Here is a 17,500-nt window from a genome sequence, read left to right on the forward strand (position 1 = left end):
GTATGTGAGAGAAACAGATAGAACGTGTATCTCTCTACAATGCTTGTGTATCTTAAAGCCATTTTAGCATAGGAGACATATTATTAGAGACAGGTGTCATATTTATGGTGTGTTCCACTGCAAGCCAAAGAAAAGGTGTTTCCTTGGATCATCTGAGAGAAAAGACAAAGCGAGATGGGGGTTTTCCCCGTTGTTATTTGATGTGTGTTTATGGCATGTTGTGTGTGTGTGTGTGTTGTGTGTGTGTGGTGTGGTGTGTGTGTGGGGTGTGTGGTTTATCTTGTTGGTGTGTGTGGTGTGTGTGTGTTATCTTTGTGTGTGTTTTTTTATCTTTGTGTGTGTGTGTGTGTGATGGTGTGGTCGGTGTTTATTCTTGTGTGTGTGTTGTGTGTGTTGTGTGTGGTGTGTGTGTGTGTTATCTTTGTGTGTGTGTGTGTGTGTGTGTGTGTGTGTGTGTGTGTGTGTTTATCTTTGTGTGTGTGTGTGTGGTGTGTGTGTGTGTGTGTGTGTGTGTGTGTTTATCTTTGTGTGTGTGTGTGTGTGTTTATCTTTGTGTGTGTTTTTATCTTGTGTGTGTGTGTGTGTGTGTGTGTGTGTGTGTGTGTTTATCTTTGTGTGTGTGTTTATCTTTGTGTGTGTGTATGTGTGTGTGTGTGTGTGTGTGTGTGTGTGTGTGTGTGTGTGTGTGTGTGTGTGTGTGTGTGTGTGTGTGTGAATGTATCTCTGTAATGGGGACATAAGAGCATTTGCGTGTGAAGGGAGGAAGAGCAAAGGCTGATGTGTTTAACTGTGTGTCTACACACATATCACTCCCGGGCGGCGGGCAGCGCGGGGGGGGGGGGTTCTCCCCTCTGTACGGGCCTATATCATGGTAAATTGCTCTTCATGCCGTCCGCACTGTAACATTCACTACGATCTTCAATACATTCATAAAGGGCCCGCTCTTAAAATTTTATGACACATGAAAACTCAAGATGTCTGCTTTGGCCTCATGCTGCGCCCTTCACTTCCCTCTCTCTCTCTCTCTCTCTCTCCTTCTCTCTCTCTCTCTCTCTCCCTCTCTCCCTCTCTCTTCCTCTCTCTCCCTCTCTCTCTCTCCTCTCTCTCTCTCTCCTCTCTCTCTCTCTCTCCCTCTCTCTCTCTCTCTTTCTCTCTCTCTCTCTCTCTCTCTTCCCCTCTCTCTCTCTCTCTCTCTTCTCTCTCTCTCTCTCCCTCTCTCTCTCTCTCTCTCTCTAATCCTGTCGCTTGTTGTTTTTTCTTTCTTTCTTTCTTTCTTTTCCTTTTTTTCAGTCACTCTGTCTGTAGTCAATAGCCATAATGAACACTCCTGTCCTCGAGAGAGGAAATAGACACTGTCAGTGAATCAGATTATGTGAAATGAATACAGGTAAACAAAAACAAAATAAAATGTGTTTGCACTACCATTGAAATGTGTGGAGTGTGGACACACTTTGATTCAGGTATATAAAAAAACATGTGCACAGTGCAATATTAGATATGCAACAATAGACGACTAGATTTGTTGCAGATACATACTAATCAAATCTAGAATGAGGTGAGGTCTTGTTAAATCAGATGTATGTACTATTTAAAAGCAGGTGACTCACTGAGGCTCAGACACAGATGTTTTGTTGCCTGTTTTAAAAGAATGCCTCCCATTCTTAGGAAGGCTTGATGTTGAGCGCTCTGCGGCGTTTTTAAATATGGCATGTTCAGCTAATTAAACAAAGACAAAAGATTTTGTCAGTTTATTTTTGATCTTCTTCACCATCAATATTAAACTCACACCACCACTTTTCTGTTTGGTATAAATATGCATGAGTGCTACATCGCAAGATAGTTATAAACTATGTTGGTTCTATGATGTCAAAGTGAACTAATCTGGCTCCATCTGTCAAAGAGAACGAGTATAAGATATATTTCTCTACTTATATCTACTAAATATCCTGTCCTGTGATGTTCTACTGGACTTTTATATCCTAAATGCAGTTCTTTGCAAACAGTGCTGAAGACCTGAAGTGGATAGAATACTGAGGGGAGAAATTACTAGTCATAGATCATTATTCCGCTTATGATTTTTTAAACCCTTGTTGCGCTAAAATACTTCTCAGTAGATAGACAACAGTTATTTCTAAAAATGTAATATTCATATATACAATAACATATCTACAACAGCAGCTTATTCCAGACTGCTGTTGCATTGTAGCATGTTTATACATTACACACACACACACACACACACACACACACACACACACACACACACATATATGTGTGTGTGTGTGTGTGTGTGTGTGTGTGTGTGTGTGTGTGTGTGTGTGTGTGCACAGCAAAGTTTGTAATCACAGTCATATTAATAGTTTTGTTAATATATATATATATATATATATGTATATATTTGGGTGTAAAAATCAATGTGGAGTCTGATTTCCTTGTGTCTTCAGAGGGGCCAGTGGCTAGACGCGTGCTACAGGGAGAGGTGTCGCTCCCTCAGACCCCCTGCAGGAGTTGGGAGAGTATCGACTGGTCCCATTGATTTACCTGTACAAACATTCAGGCTCTGAGCCGCCACAGAAGATTTCAATAACCTGGAGGCTCCTCTCCCACGAGGCCCCAGACATAAATCAGGCATTACACAGGCAACACAAAGGGGGGAGAGAGTCTATTAGTCACGGTGCTTACTACCAATGTGTGTGTGTGAGCCTCTGTGTGTGTGTGTGTGTGTGTGTGTGTGTGTGAGCCTCTGTGTGTGTGTGTGTGTGTGTGTGTGTGTGTGTGTGTGTGTGTCTGTGTGTGCATGCGTGTGTGTTTGTGTGAGTGTGAGTGTGTGTGAGGGAGAGAGCGTGATGTCAGATCTCATTCAGAAGCCTAACATTTCCAGCGTTCAGCGGTCTGCCGTGCCAGAGGTTTATACTCGCTGGAGATTTCAGCTCTGTGGGATTTACAAGCCAGGCGGCCCCCTTGTCTAATTTCACGTAATATTTCTCGCGGTGTCTCTTGCGGTTTCTGCTCTCTCTCTCTCTCTCTCTCTGTTTCTGGTTTCTGCTCTCTCTCGTTCTCTCTCTCTCGTTCTCCCTCTCTCTCTCTCTCTCTCGTTCTCCCTCTCTCTCTCTCTCTCTGTTTCTGGTTTCTCTCTCTTTCTTTCTCTGTTTCTGCTCTCTCTCTCTCTCTCTCTCTCTCTCTCTCTCTCTCTGTCTGTCATTATTTTCCTGTTTTAGTGCTAGAGCCATCTTCCCTACCTGTTTTTAGTCTAGCGGCTTGTCATGACGAGCCAAAATGTTCACGCTCATTTCTGTAAAAGCCCCTGCATGGCGGGTCCTCCTCCCTCAGTTTGTTCCTTCTGGCGTTCGATCAAAAGCTTTAAAACATTCAGGAGCACCCATGTCTTACGGAAGCTTAGGGGCAGCTGTTGTAGCCAGGAACTGTAATATTTTTTTGGGGGGGGGAGAGATCAGGCTCAGGGTTGAATGCCCTTTTTCCTCTCAGGCATGGCACCACATGGAGTTGGGTGGCTGGGGACCACAAGCATCACCGGGGGCCACAGGGAGATGAAAGGGGTTCAGATAGGCCTCGTGGATAAAGGGGGAACTGTGCTGGAGTAGCTTTGCTGACATCTTGATGTAAAATAACATTGCTCCATTTAGTCTAGAAAAATGACTAAACACTGGTGGCTTTTTTCCTGTGTCTGACTCAACACTGCTCATTACAAATGGACTTCTCAGCCCCAGAGTCCTTGAGGAAAGCTGGGTACAAGGAAAGATAACGATTTGTCGTTAATTATTCTTGTGGCAGGTGTTATATGAAGGATGTTGAGACATTTGCATGCGTGCTCTGCCTGTGATGCATTGGGAGTCTTGAATAATGTATGGCAGACAATGACACGTTTCATCTTAGCCGGCTGGCGTGATGGTTGAAATGATTGGCTGTCCTCAAACATGTTTGAAGTGCGTTTTGATTGTCCCCTAATGACCAGGTGATATTCAACTGCATATAGACATTAATAACGCATTCACATGACATTGTGGTAATGGGGATATTGCCTATATTGGGTTTTTCAGTAGCTTGTTCACTGTTATCGGGATACTAAAAGACTTGAAATGAATTCCGTTGGAATTACTTTCTCTTTAAGTACCAAGAACTGGGAAGTGATCCGATTTGTGAATGTTTACAACCTGATGTTTATCAGACAACTTAAGGTACATCCAGCAAATAATAAGACGGATGATGGCAGAACAACATCAACAACAAAAAACAAAGGCTTTATAATTGTGACCATCTCCCCTTTGTAAAGCCTCTATCAATACAGATAAGTGTAGCACGATTCCTGATCAATTCAATTAACTAAATCAGCAGCAGCGGTAGTGGGCTCAGGCATGGCCATAAAGCAGGCCTGTGTCATCCGCTTGTGCTGCGCTGGAAGTGAAACAGGGATAAATCTGCCCTCCCAGAGAGCCTCTCTTCCAGGGCCGAGGAGCACTGAGCACCTGGCCCTGTGAGCTGATTTGGGGTTGATGTTTAGGCAGAGATGCTCTGGGGCGACAGTGGTAGAGAAGTCGTTTAGTAAACAGAAGGTTGCTAGTTCGATTCCCTGTCGAAGCGTCCTTGAGCAAGACACTGAACCCCTAATTGCTCCTGATGTGCAGTGTGCCATCAGTGTAAATGTAAAATGTGTATACATTGTAAGTCGCTTTGGATAAAAGCGTCTGCTAAATGACTAAATGTAAATGTAAAAATGCTTCGTCACGACCCAGGAGATACTCGTGGGGATTCCTTCTGTGTTTTTCTCTGTACTTGATGCAATGGTTGCAGACAGCAGACAGCAGAGCCATTGCCCCCTCCCCAATATGTTTCATCAGAGCCACCCACCAGACAAACATTACTGGTTATATGTTTTGGTAAACACAGTATAGCATTGTAGTGCAACTATAGTAAATAACTGTATTCATATTGATTCTTATTTGACGATCAATGCTGTGTCAAATGTTGTGAGGACCAGATGTAGTGAGAGAAGAGTGTGGCATGTGTGCGCCACGACAGGTTGCTTTATCCCTTACCCTCCACTTATTCCTCAAAAACAAAACAGCGAAAAAACATTAAAACAAATATTTGAATATTTCTGCCTCACCTACAAGGTTTCCTGCCCATCTCTCTAAGTAAGCCTGTGTGAGTTTCCCTTTAGCCCTCAAGCACAGGCAGGAGGAGGCCTCCCTATGTCTTTCTTCTTCAAGAAGCATTCGGTATGTCAAAGCCTCTGGCAGGAAGCTTTAAAAATGCTTTATATTTATACATATTTTAAAATAACATTGCCGAAATGGCAGGAAGCTTTAAAAATGCTTTATATTTATACATATTTTAAAATAACATTGCCGAAATGTATGTTTTCCATTCACCCTCACCGGAGCGTAGATGCTGAATGTGCATTTGGGCAGGCGCTCTTTTACTAATAACTTCCCAATTATTATTCCCCATCATTTTGGATGTCTCTGTCTATGGAAGAACTGACGGGTTGACTTAATAACTTCTGCTGGTTAAAAGGCTGCCATGTAGTTGCCAGCCATATTTCTGGCTTTGTGTTTACTGAAATATTAAATACCTTGTGGCATTCCAAACACAAAGATGGCTCTTTAGTATTTATTTATTTCCATTGTCGTTTTTCTTGCGTGGTGTAATTTTTTATTTAGCAGGCTGCTTGTCCTTGCGCGATGTGTGTGCTCGCCTGAAACGTTTCCCCGGGAAGGGAACAAACGTGGTTAGCGGGGCTGAACTCGCGGAGTGAGTAAAAATAGAATGGACGTTCCCTCTCCTCCCCCTTCTCCCAAACTCCCTCCAACTCTCGTCAGTCTTTCCTCCGCGTGCGTGCGTGTGTTTGTTGTGTGTGTTTGTTTTTTGTGTGAGCTCCACGAGCTTTGTTCGGGCTCTTGTTATTTAAGAGGAAGCGCTGTGTGTTCATCACCGTTGTGATGGTGGTGGCTGTGTGGCGCTCGGCGAGGGAGGGGGAGGGGTTAAGGTGCTGTCGCTGCTGCTCCTGCTGCTCAGCGGGGATGGTCCACCCCAGACTGCGACGATTCAGCTGTGCCCTCATGCATAATGAGGGAAGATCTGATTGACTGGAGCACTCTGTGTGTGTCTGTGTGTGTGTGTGTGTGTGTGTGTGTGAAAGAGAGAGAGTGTGTGTGTGTGTGTGTCTGAAAAGCAAGCCGGGCTTTTCACTCACAAGGCCTGGGATGTGTGTGTGTGTGTGTATGCATGCATGTGGGTGTGTGTGTGTGTGTGTGTGTGTGTGTGTGTCTGTGTGTGTGTGTGTGTGTGTGTGTTGTATGCATGCATGTGGGTGTGTGTGTGGTGTGTGTGTGTGTGTGTGTGTGTGTGTGTGTGTGTGTGTGTGTGTGTGTGTGTGTGTGTGGGTGTGTGTGTGTGTGCACATGTGTGATTGGGTGTTTGCAAGTCAATGTCAGAGTTTGGGTGCAAATTGGGTGCAAGTCCTACGCATGGATTTGAGTGTGTTCATGTAAGTAGATTTGAGTTATGAGTTATTATGCATTTGGTGTGTGTGTGTGTGTGTGTGTGTCTGTGTATTTGCACCTTGTAGCGGCTGTGATGAATTTGCACATTTGTAAGGTTGCACACTTGCTTGTGTTTGCATGTGTGCATATCTGCCCATGTGTTTGTGTGTCCGTTAGTGTTGGTGCATGCTAATGAGGGAGGGAGTAGAGGGGGAGGGGAGGCTCAGGAGGGATACAGCTGGAGAAGGAGAGAGAGAGAAAGGGAGGGGGAGAGAGTGAGAGAGAGAGGAGAGAGAGAGAGAGAGAGAGAGAGAGAGAGAGAGAGGGGTAGGCAGAGAGGGGAAGAGTTTGGTGAAAAGGTAGCCATGGTAACCACTCTCTTTGCTAAGATTTGAATTGAGAGAGAGAGAGAGAGAGAGGTAGAGAGAGCAAGAGAAAGAGAGAGGGAGAGTCAGGAAGAGAAAGAGAGAGGGAGAGTCAGGAAGGGAGGCAAAACAGACAGATAAAGGGGTAGAGAAGCTATTTGAAAGAGAAGAAAATTGAGTGAGTGAGTGAGTGAGTGAGGGAGGGATGAGCCTGAGAAAGAAAGAGGGAGGGAGGGATGCAGAGAGAGAGAGGAAAAGAGAGGGAGGAGAGAAAGTGTGGGAGAGAAGCTGCAGTGCTGTGCTGGGAGGGAGAAGAGGAGCAGGGAGGTGAGGGTTAATGTTTTAGAGGAGCGGGTTTATCTCTCATCAAGCCGAGAGGTCAGTGCAGTATTTACACGCCTGCTGGACACTGCAGAGAGCACACACACATCACACATGCAAGCACCTACACCTACAGATTCAATCTTGCAATCACACACACACACACACACACACACGCACACACACACATGTGCACATGTGCACACACGCATATATGCAAGCACCTACATCTACAGACTCAATCTTGCAAACACACACACATACACACACACACACACACACATACACACACACACACACACACACACACACGCACACACACATGTGCACATGTGCGCAGACGCATACATGCAAGCCCCTACATCTTCAGACTCAATCTTGCAAACACACACATACACACACACACACACACACACACACACACACACACACACACACACACACACACACACACATACATGCAAGCCCCTGCACCTACACACTCATTCTAACACACACATGCACACATACATATTGTAATAGCCAAACTGGTTGATATATAAGGAATGTGATAAATGCTGGTATATAAACGATATATATGAGGAATATGTACTAGGATATGAGTGATGGAGAGAGAAAACAGGATAGAAGTAGGCTGAGAGTGCTCGAGAGAATGTTGTGAAGTTGTTTGTTTTGGGGTTTTGGGAGTCAGCCCTGTATATCCAGCCAAACTAAAACTTCATTTCCCATGAGGCCCACCTGTTGTTGTGCCAGTTGGCATTCCTTTGCCATCTGCCCCTGTGTAGTATTCGCACAAACCCTCAGTCATTTATGATAAACACATGAGCCATACTCATCAAAATGCTTGCATTTTCCACAATGATGTCATATCTGTGTTTAGGGTATTTTTGTACTCTTTGAATTGAGAAGGGGCGACGTGAGAGAGAGAGAGAGGGACTGGAGGAGAGAAAAAGAAAGAGAGCAAGGTATAGAAAGAAAGAGAGAACTACCGAGGGAGAGTGAGGATGAAAGCGTGGTAAAGCTGTGAAGGACTAGTAAACGGTGTCTGTGTTCTCGTGCAGGTACTGTTGTGACTGCATTAGGGACGGCTGACTTGGTCCGCCGTGGAGAGCAGCTCTGCCGGAATCCGAGTGCCCTTAAAAGTGAGGGGGGTTGGGGCAAGACAAATGAAAAGAGAAAACAAGGGGCAGATAGGTGTCTAATGTGGAGGATGGAGGCGGGGTGGCTGTGTTGCAGAGGCTTGTGGGTTGTGTAAAATGTGGTTCTTGTATGAGGTGAGAGACTGCGTGCGTGTTTGAACTTAAAGCACTTTGGTGGGGGGGGGGGGGGGGCTGTGGAAGACTGCCAGCACGCAGATTGCAGCGGTGTCGAAATGCAACATCGCTGTTCTGTCATTTAGATGTGGGTGCTTTAAATTGACTCAGGTGTCTCAGCTACTTGGTGTCAAAAGAAGTGAACAGTCAACACACACGCACGCATGGCATACAAAGGTACACACTGACACACACACACACACACACACACACACACACACACACACACACTCACAAATATGGAGCCATTATGGAGCTTTTACTGTAAACCAGACATCAGACATGAAGCATGGTCTTGTGTGTGTTGCCATGTTTTTGCATTCTCTGTGTGTCACTGATAACACTGTCTCACGGCCTCTATCCATCTTTTCCTTTCTCGCCTGCACCCTGTCTTTTTGCGAGACGGAATGTTCGCTCCATCTCGCCCTGTTTTATATTCATCCTTCACTGTTGTCTTTCCTCTCAATGTCTTCGTTACTCCCTCTGTTTTATATGCATCTTTGTTGTCCTCCCTCCATCTCTCTGTTTTATATTCATCTTTCCATCTAGTCTACACCCCCCACCTCCCCCTCTCTTTCTCCTGCTCTCTCTCTTTCCCCCTTTCCCCCCTCTCTGGAAGAGATTATTAATATTCATGTCTCTGTCTCTTCTTCTTTATTCTTCTCCTCTCACTCCCTGTCTGATTCTCTCTACATTTCTTCTCTTCCTATTCTCCTATTTCTGTTGGTCTATTTCTTCTCACTCTCTCTGTCCTCTGTCCCTCCAATCCCCATCACTGCATCTTTCTTTTGTTCACTCTTTCTTTCTCTCTCTCTCTCTCTCTCTCTCTCTCCCTCTCTCTTTCTCTCTCTCCATGCAGCTGCTCATTATTCATCTATTAGTGTTGATCATTTTCTTCTCTCCCTGCAGCTGTACAGTCATCTATCAGTTTAATAATCCTCCCCTCTCTCACACACCCTTCACCCTCTCTCTGCCCCCCATCTTTCCATCTTCTGTTGTCTTGTTTTCTACCCGTCCAGTGTGATTGCTCCCGGTGTCCCCCATCCTTATCACCATCGCCATCACTAACCTTCAGGCTCTCTGCTGGGTGACTGAGGGACCTGGAGTTAGGGGGGATGGGTGCAAGGCCGTTCCTGCACAGAGGGGAGGAGGAGGAGGCGAAGGTGGACGCTGGTGTAGGCTCTTGTAAAGTCAGTCATCCATTAGTCTTCCACGCAATGCGCCTTTTGCCATTCACAGGTCGCAACTTCCTACTTCCACCACTCTCCCACCACCTTCACCCCGCTATTCCCCAGAGTTAGCCATTATGACCGCAGATGAAGACATCAGGATGAGGGATTAGCGCCGCATTTCAAATGGGAACGTTGCTTTAGCACCCACTTGAGGATTAGGCTTGTAATCCCAGTTCTGATAGTGTGTGGGCCTTGAGGGTAAAATAATTGCCACATGGACCCTCCAACATTTGATTGGAGCCCAAGGGGTGGGGGCGGAGAATTTGGAGAAGTTTTGAGGTGCAAGGCGGGTGTTCAGGGCTTTGTGTTGTCCTTTCTTTCACAATGGAATCAAGTCTGGGGCTCTATACAGCTTTGTGTTGTCCTTTCTTTCACAATGGAATCCAGTTTGGGGCTCTATACAGCTTTGTGTTGTCCTTTCTTTCACAATGGAATCCAGTTTGGGGCTCTATACAGCTTTGTGTTGTCCTTTCTTTCACAATGGAATCAAGTTTGGGGCTCTATACAGCTTTGTGTTGTCCTTTCTTTCACAATGGAATCAAGTTTGGGGCTCTATACAGCTTTGTGTTGTCCTTTCTTTCACAATGGAATCAAGTCTGGGGCTCTATACAGCTTTGTGACAGCTCTCTTCCTTCTGGTAATTCTAATTCTGGTGACCTGAAATGCACGCTTTTGGTCGGCTAGTCTTCTACTTAGTTGGTTTGCTAGCGACATGTAAACAGTGAAGAATGGCAATGTTGTGTTCGATTTGGGCCCTTTGTCATTCACGATGGCCACGTCTGACCTTTGAACAATGACCAATCACCATGCAGGGCATCGCTTCCTCCCAGCTGTGTTATGGGACATTTTTTTTTTTTTTTTTTAACAGGCCTCTGAGATGGAATTAAACCGAGCCGTGACTGATGGCAGCTTGGCTACACGTTTAATTTGCATTTTTATCATTAGTAATAATTAGAGAACAATTTTACACCCCGGTGGAAATGAAAGAGATATCTACAAACCTGTGACCTTTTCAGACGGGCAAACAGAGCGGTTGCGCTCGCGTGTGTATGGTGGCCAGAAAATTCCTCCAAATGTACCATAATACTCCCTGATTAATTGACATTTTGGTTGGCTTGCTTGTTTGTTTTAAGCCAGTCGAGTCAATTTTGCGCCATGTCGGAGGTATTGTCGGAGGATTCCCCGTTGAGTTGGAGTGCTTTTAATGATGTGCCACAAGCGCGCCGCCTCAACACCCATCACGTTATCGCCATTCTCAAATCGGTTTGGCAGTGATTAATTGAAGTGTCACACTTTATGCCATTTGTTGCCACTGGGAAATGTGAAACATTGGGCTGTGTTCAGACCACTAATCTGCATTGTTTCTCTCTTTCTCTCTGTTTTTCTTACAGTAACAGGCGTGACACCGACGACCCACTCGGATCCACCTGTTAATCGGAGCAGCTGTTACTGTATGTACTGAGGAGATAAACGGGGAAGAAAGAAAAAGAATGAAACATTAAAGAAGGACGTATCTTCGGAATTCTCGAAGATTGCCAGAATCCCTCTCTGAATTTTCCCGCACCCTTCGAAAACAAGCAGGGTCATGACCCAGTTGCCATGCGCATCACCACGGTGACCGGCCTTTCCAGCCCCTCCCCCCTCCTCCTATTGGCCCAGCTGCTCTTGTGGCTCCTCCCCTTCGGCCTAGACACAGCAGAGGCCGCCTCCACAAACTGTCCCTCCCCTTGCCAATGCTCCAATCAGGCGAGCCGAGTGATCTGTACCAGACGGAACCTGGCTGAGGTGCCAGACAGTATATCAGTCAACACACGATACCTCAACCTGCAGGAGAACTCGATAAAGGTAAATATTGACCTGAGTGCTTATCCTCCATCGTGCCTTTGCCAGTGTGGGAATGTGTATGTGCCTGTCTGTTGTTTGCTGGGTGTCTGTTAACAGCTTTGCAGATTAAATTAGCACTGCACTTGCCACACACAAAACCTCTAGACTGGAAAGTATTGAGAAATAGAGGGTCACCGTTTCATGTGATTGGCCTGGCAAAGGTCAAAAAACAAACAAGCGAGGAAAAAAAAAAAACACAGCAGCCAATTAAAAAATAAATAATAATAACACATTAATCATTCCACCCTCATAGCATAGAAACATTTGATTCGGGTTGTTGTATCCCGGAGCCTCACTTGAAATGATTAAAAATCTAAAAATGTTTTAACACCTGAAGGCATCCTAGATTCTGTGGCTGCCTTTCTCCCCCACTCTCTCTCTCTCTCTCTCTCTCTCTCCCTCTCTCTCCTCTCTCCCTCTTTCTCTCTGCACTACACCCTGAGAGTGTAGCACTGACAGCTTCCACCCTCTAAACTCAAACACTCCCACCTCCCAGTTTAACACCCTACCCCCCTCATGCAAGCACACACAACCACACACGTACACGAGCTTGCATATGTGCACACACACACACACAGACGCACACACACACAGACGCACACACACACAGGCGCACACACACACAAACGCACACACACACAGGCGCACACACACACACACACACACTCCCCTCTGTGCTCTACATACTGAGGGGAGTGTGGGCGTCAGACCAGGGAAACACTTCTCGTGCTACCCAAGAAAGAGAGGCAGCTCCGCTCAAGATCTCATGGCGCATTTGGTGCCTTGTGGCATTTCATCTGTGTGAAATGTCTTTTAGGCTATTTAGGTCTTATCAGTCTCAGGCTCCCTCTTAAGCAGATTGTGCTGAACGGACTTGCATGAGAGAACTGGGTTAAAGTTTAGACGGTTTTCCGTTCTGATAAAATCCCTGAAAACAGGTTTTTTTCCCCCTCTCTGTCTCTCTCTACTCCCACTGGTGGTGTATCAGTATTACCGAAAATCACACACCTGCTTGGCTTTCGTGCTCGAATACACACAGACACGTCCACACAGATGCACGCAAACACACTCACACACACAAATCCACTCTGTCATACCCTCTTAGTCTGTCTTAACACACACACACATTCACACACACAGAGACTTGCACACCGACCAGATCTGTTATACCCTCTTCAGGTGCAGTCTGTCTTATCACACACACACAGACACACAGAGACACACACACACACACACATACACACACACACAGACCCACTCTGCTATATCCACTTCAGGTGCGGTCTATCTTAACACACACACACACACACACCACACACATACAGACCCACTCTGTCATATCCACTTCAGGTGCGGCCTATCTTAGGAGCCAGCTTTCACTGTGTGTGGTCACCATTAACCTTGTCCCTCTCAATTAACCTCCACCAGCTGGAAGAATTCACCCAGGCTTTCTTTGCGCTGTCTCTTTATGTAAAAAACCATCCCTGTTTAATTGTGATATTAAACTCCATCTCCTTAAAACGAGCCCTCCTCTGTCCTCTCCCCCTTCTCCACCCACCCCCAGGTGATCAAATCGGAGACGTTCAAGAACCTGCGGCACCTGGAGATTCTTCAGCTCTCCAAGAATCAGATCAGCCAGATCGAAGTGGGCGCTTTCAATGGCCTCCCCAACCTCAACACCCTGGAGCTGTTCGACAACAAGCTCACGCAGGTGCCGTCGGCGGCCTTCGAGTACCTCAGCAAACTCCGCGAGCTCTGGCTCCGCAACAACCCTATCGAGACGCTCCCGGCGTACGTCTTCAACCGCGTGCCGTCGCTGCGGCGGCTGGACCTGGGCGAGCTCAAGAAGCTGGAGCACATCTCGGAGGCGGCCTTCGTGGGCCTGGACAACCTGCGCTACCTGAACCTGGGCATGTGCGGCCTGAAGGACATCCCCAACCTGACGCCCCTGGGCCGGCTGGAGGAGCTGGAGCTGTCGGGCAACCGGTTGGAGATCATCCGCCCGGGCTCCTTCCAAGGCTTGGTCTCGGTACGCAAGCTGTGGCTCATGCACTCGCAGATGTCGGTGATCGAGCGCAACGCCTTCGACGACCTGAAGAACCTGGAGGAGCTCAACCTGTCGCACAACTCGCTGCACTCGCTGCCGCACGACCTGTTCACGCCGCTGCCCAAGCTGGAGCGCGTGCACCTCAACCACAACCCGTGGGTGTGCAACTGTGACGTGCTGTGGCTCAGCTGGTGGCTCAAGGAGACGGTGCCGAGCAACACCACCTGCTGCGCCCGCTGCCACGCTCCTCCGGGCCTGCGGGGGCGCTACATCGGCGAGCTGGACCAGCGCCACTTCACGTGCTTCGCGCCGGTGATTGTGGAGCCGCCCGTCGACCTGAATGTGACAGAGGGCATGGCGGCCGAGCTGAAGTGCCGCACCAGCACGTCAATGACGTCGGTGAACTGGTTCATGCCCAACGGCACGCTGATGACGCACGGCTCGTACAAGGTGCGCATCTCGGTGCTCCACGACGGCACGCTCAACTTCACCAACGTGACGCTACGCGACACTGGGCCGTACACGTGCGTGGTGAGCAACACGGCCGGCAATACCACCGCCACGGCCTTGCTCAACGTCACCGCCGCCGGGCCCAGCGACAACTATACCTACTTCACCACGGTCACCGTGGAAACCGTGGACAGGGACGAGGATGACCTGGTGAACCGGTCAAAATCACCCGCACTGCGCAACCACAACCAAACCATAATCCGCTTCCCGGGCCCCACGCCCTCCTGGGGCCTGGTACCCACCACAGCCTCTTCGCTGTCCTGGTCGGCCTCGTCCACCCGGGGCACCTTCACCGTGCCCGTCACGATGGACCCCACCTACTCGGGCCTGGACGACGTGATGAAGACCACCAAGATCATCATCGGCTGCTTCGTGGCCATCACCTTCATGGCGGCCGTCATGTTGGTGGTCTTCTACAAGCTGCGCAAGCAGCACCAGCTTCACAAGCACCACGGCCCCGCCCGAGCCATCGAGATCATCAATGTGGAGGACGAGGTGGGCGCCTCCTGTGCCGGCGTGCGGGGAAGCGGCATCTCCGGCGGCACCACCATGAGCCAGGGCTCCGTCGGCGGGAGTGGAACCTGCGGTGGAGGAGGAGGCGGCGGTGGAGGAGGAGGACTAGGAGGAATAGGAGGGAGCCAGAGCCTGCGGCTGCACCACCCGGAGATCGTCAACCTGCCCAACCTGGCACGGGCAGAGCACCTGAACCATTACTACAAGGCGCACCACTTCAACAACAACATGCTGGGCCTGGGCCTTGGCGGCATGAGCTCAGGAATGGGCCTCATCAACAACAACAACAACCCCTCGCCCTGCTCCCAGGGGGGGCCGCCGCCGCCGGGCTCCGGCCCCATGTCCTGCTCGCAGATGCCCATGTCGATGGGCAGCGGCACGGCCACGTTGGGCTCGCTGCCAACGCCGGTGCCCCTGCCCCAGCTGAGCATCCACGGCTCGCTGAAGGGCCTGATGGGAAAAGGGCAAAACTCTCAGATCGAGCCCCTGCTCTTCAAGAGTGGCTCCAAGGAGAATGTGCAAGAGACTCAGATCTGAGACAGAGAGAAAGCAAAAAAAGAGAGAATGAGAGAGAGGGAGGAAGAGAGAGAGAGAGAGAGAGAGGGGGAAAGGGCAAAGAGGTCAGTCAGGTAAACACACTAGGTAGTTTTTTTTTTTTTATCAGCTCGAGCTCTTGACCCCCGTGGGTAGGTTTGAAAGGGCAGATGTGTGAGTGGCCGTCGCTGTGTACAGACACGAGTAAGACACTGTTGTGAGTGGTCACAAACACTTTCACACAGAGTGGGAGAGAGAAAGGGAGAGAGACAGCCACAGTGACATACAGCATCAGGAATGGCACTCGCAACGTAGCTCTGCTCCACACACACACACACACACACACGCGCAACGAAATCGGTGCCGTCAGCAACAGCAAGGTACACACACGTAGACACACAAACACACAAACAGAAACACAGCACAGTAACAACCAGCACATGGAAAAAATGACGACACTGACATCGACGTGCCAAACCCACACCGACCTGTGCCAAAGTGCAGCTGCTGCTGCAGCGCCATCTAAGTCACCAACAAACGGCAGACATATGTACTATACAGTAATGAGTAGAGCGTCTGCCGATTCTGTACAAACCAGGCCATGGATGTAAACAAACATTTGCCAATCCGAGTTAGATTCAAATGAAGCCCATGGCACTGAGAGTCTTGAAGTATTTGTACAGATATTTCAGAGCTGTACTGAGTCAAAAGGGTATATAGATGTAACAGAGTTGGAGGTTTTTGTTTTATTTACACAGAGTAAGGCATATCAGTGTTTCTGCAAGGCTTTATATTGTTGAGCCAAGCAGTTGATGGAAGTCCAGACGAGAACAACTAGGCTTAATGCAGAGCTGTGGTGCCACTCACAGTGCCATATTGTTTGAGATGACAGACTGGAGATGTCAGAAAGAGGGAGGATATATTTTAGGAGATGTTTAAGTAAATGGACATGCTCTACCTCTCTCTCTTCTGTTGGTGCTTTGTAGGAGTGAGAGGGATCGCCCCCCACCCCCACCCCCACACCTCCAATCGAAATATCAAAGAACATATGGAATGGCAAAAAAGACAGTGGAATATATTAAAAAAACAACAAAAAATATATTAAAAAATAACAATTGCATAACTGTGAAATTTCACAATATATAAATATATTTTCATTCAAAGAAATAAATAACAAGAAATCTTTAACAATTTTGAGACTGGAAGCCAAGGCTTTTGAGAAGTATAGAGCTGCTGTTGTAGCGTTTATCACTATGATGAACCTTTACTCTGGCTTAAAAAAAAAACTCACATAGAAAAAAAACGACCACCTTTTCTCCTTTCTCTGTGAAACTTGGGCCGTAGCGGACAGCTGGAAGGGAAACCATGAACTCTGGGAAATTGTGTTCGAATAAAATGTTAGTTTGGTTTTTATTTTTCGTTTTTTTGTAGTCTGAAAAAGCTTTCCCCCTCCTGTTGTGTTGACATAAACAGGGTCATTGGAGAGGAGTAATATTTGATATTTGTTCTCCATTTGTTGCGGTGAAAATGTAATTGATGACGTATAATACTATGATATAATGAACCGTTCTCGTCCACCGATTTCCATATATGTAACAGTTCACTGTCAATGATGATAATAATGAGAATAATAGTTACATTATTCCTATTTTCAATAATTACCCTGAGCTAAGTAGAAAAGGTGAGCAGACCACTATTATTATTATTATTATTATTATTATTATTATTATTATTATTGACCTATACAATGTGGGGGAGTTAGCTATCATGCTCTAAACTATAAATAGAACCTATATAATTTTTATATTTCATTTCTACATAGAGTTGATGTGTAGAAGTCATTGTGTGAGAGTCGCTTCTCTCATGGTGATGTGAGGGACCCACACACACATGCACCATGTCCCTCCCTCAGTGTTATCAGCAAAGCAAGAACCACGCTAGCCTCATCATCAGAACCAGCCACTGGACCTCCACGTCTCCTAAAGGGCTCCCCCCCCCTCCAGAGCCACCACCCCCCCCCCCACCCCCCACCCCACCCCCACCCCATCCAGGAAACAAAAAGGGAAAAGGAAGGAGAATGATTCCCGCCTCTGTTTTGTACAAGATATGACTCATCCACCTAATCCGGAACTGTGTTGATTTTTTTCTTTGTTTTGTTTTTTGATTATTATTATTATTATTATTTTTTTGCTCTCCATGTTGTTTGAGGCGAACGGAAAAGAAATGCGTCGGGTGAGCGTCGCTGACTCATGCTGGATTTATCACAGGAGCTGAACTC

At 47.3% G+C, this 17,500-nt stretch overlaps 1 protein-coding gene across 1 annotated transcript in view; it reads left to right on the plus strand.

Moving 5' to 3' along the window:
• The window catches only part of lrrc4ba (leucine rich repeat containing 4Ba), a 31,578-nt gene extending 14,683 nt beyond the window's left edge, over positions 1 to 16,895 (plus strand). Inside the window, exons 2-3 of the mRNA XM_031558412.2 lie at positions 11,126 to 11,579; positions 13,183 to 16,895. Coding sequence (XP_031414272.1) covers positions 11,334 to 11,579; positions 13,183 to 15,225 — 2,289 coding nt within the window. The 5' untranslated portion in view covers positions 11,126 to 11,333 and the 3' untranslated portion in view covers positions 15,226 to 16,895. The remainder of the gene's footprint in view (positions 1 to 11,125; positions 11,580 to 13,182) is intronic.
• Positions 16,896 to 17,500: the final 605 nt, after the last annotated feature.

This window comes from Clupea harengus, chromosome 1, assembly GCF_900700415.2.
Source record: "Clupea harengus chromosome 1, Ch_v2.0.2, whole genome shotgun sequence".
Classification (NCBI taxonomy): domain Eukaryota; kingdom Metazoa; phylum Chordata; class Actinopteri; order Clupeiformes; family Clupeidae; genus Clupea; species Clupea harengus.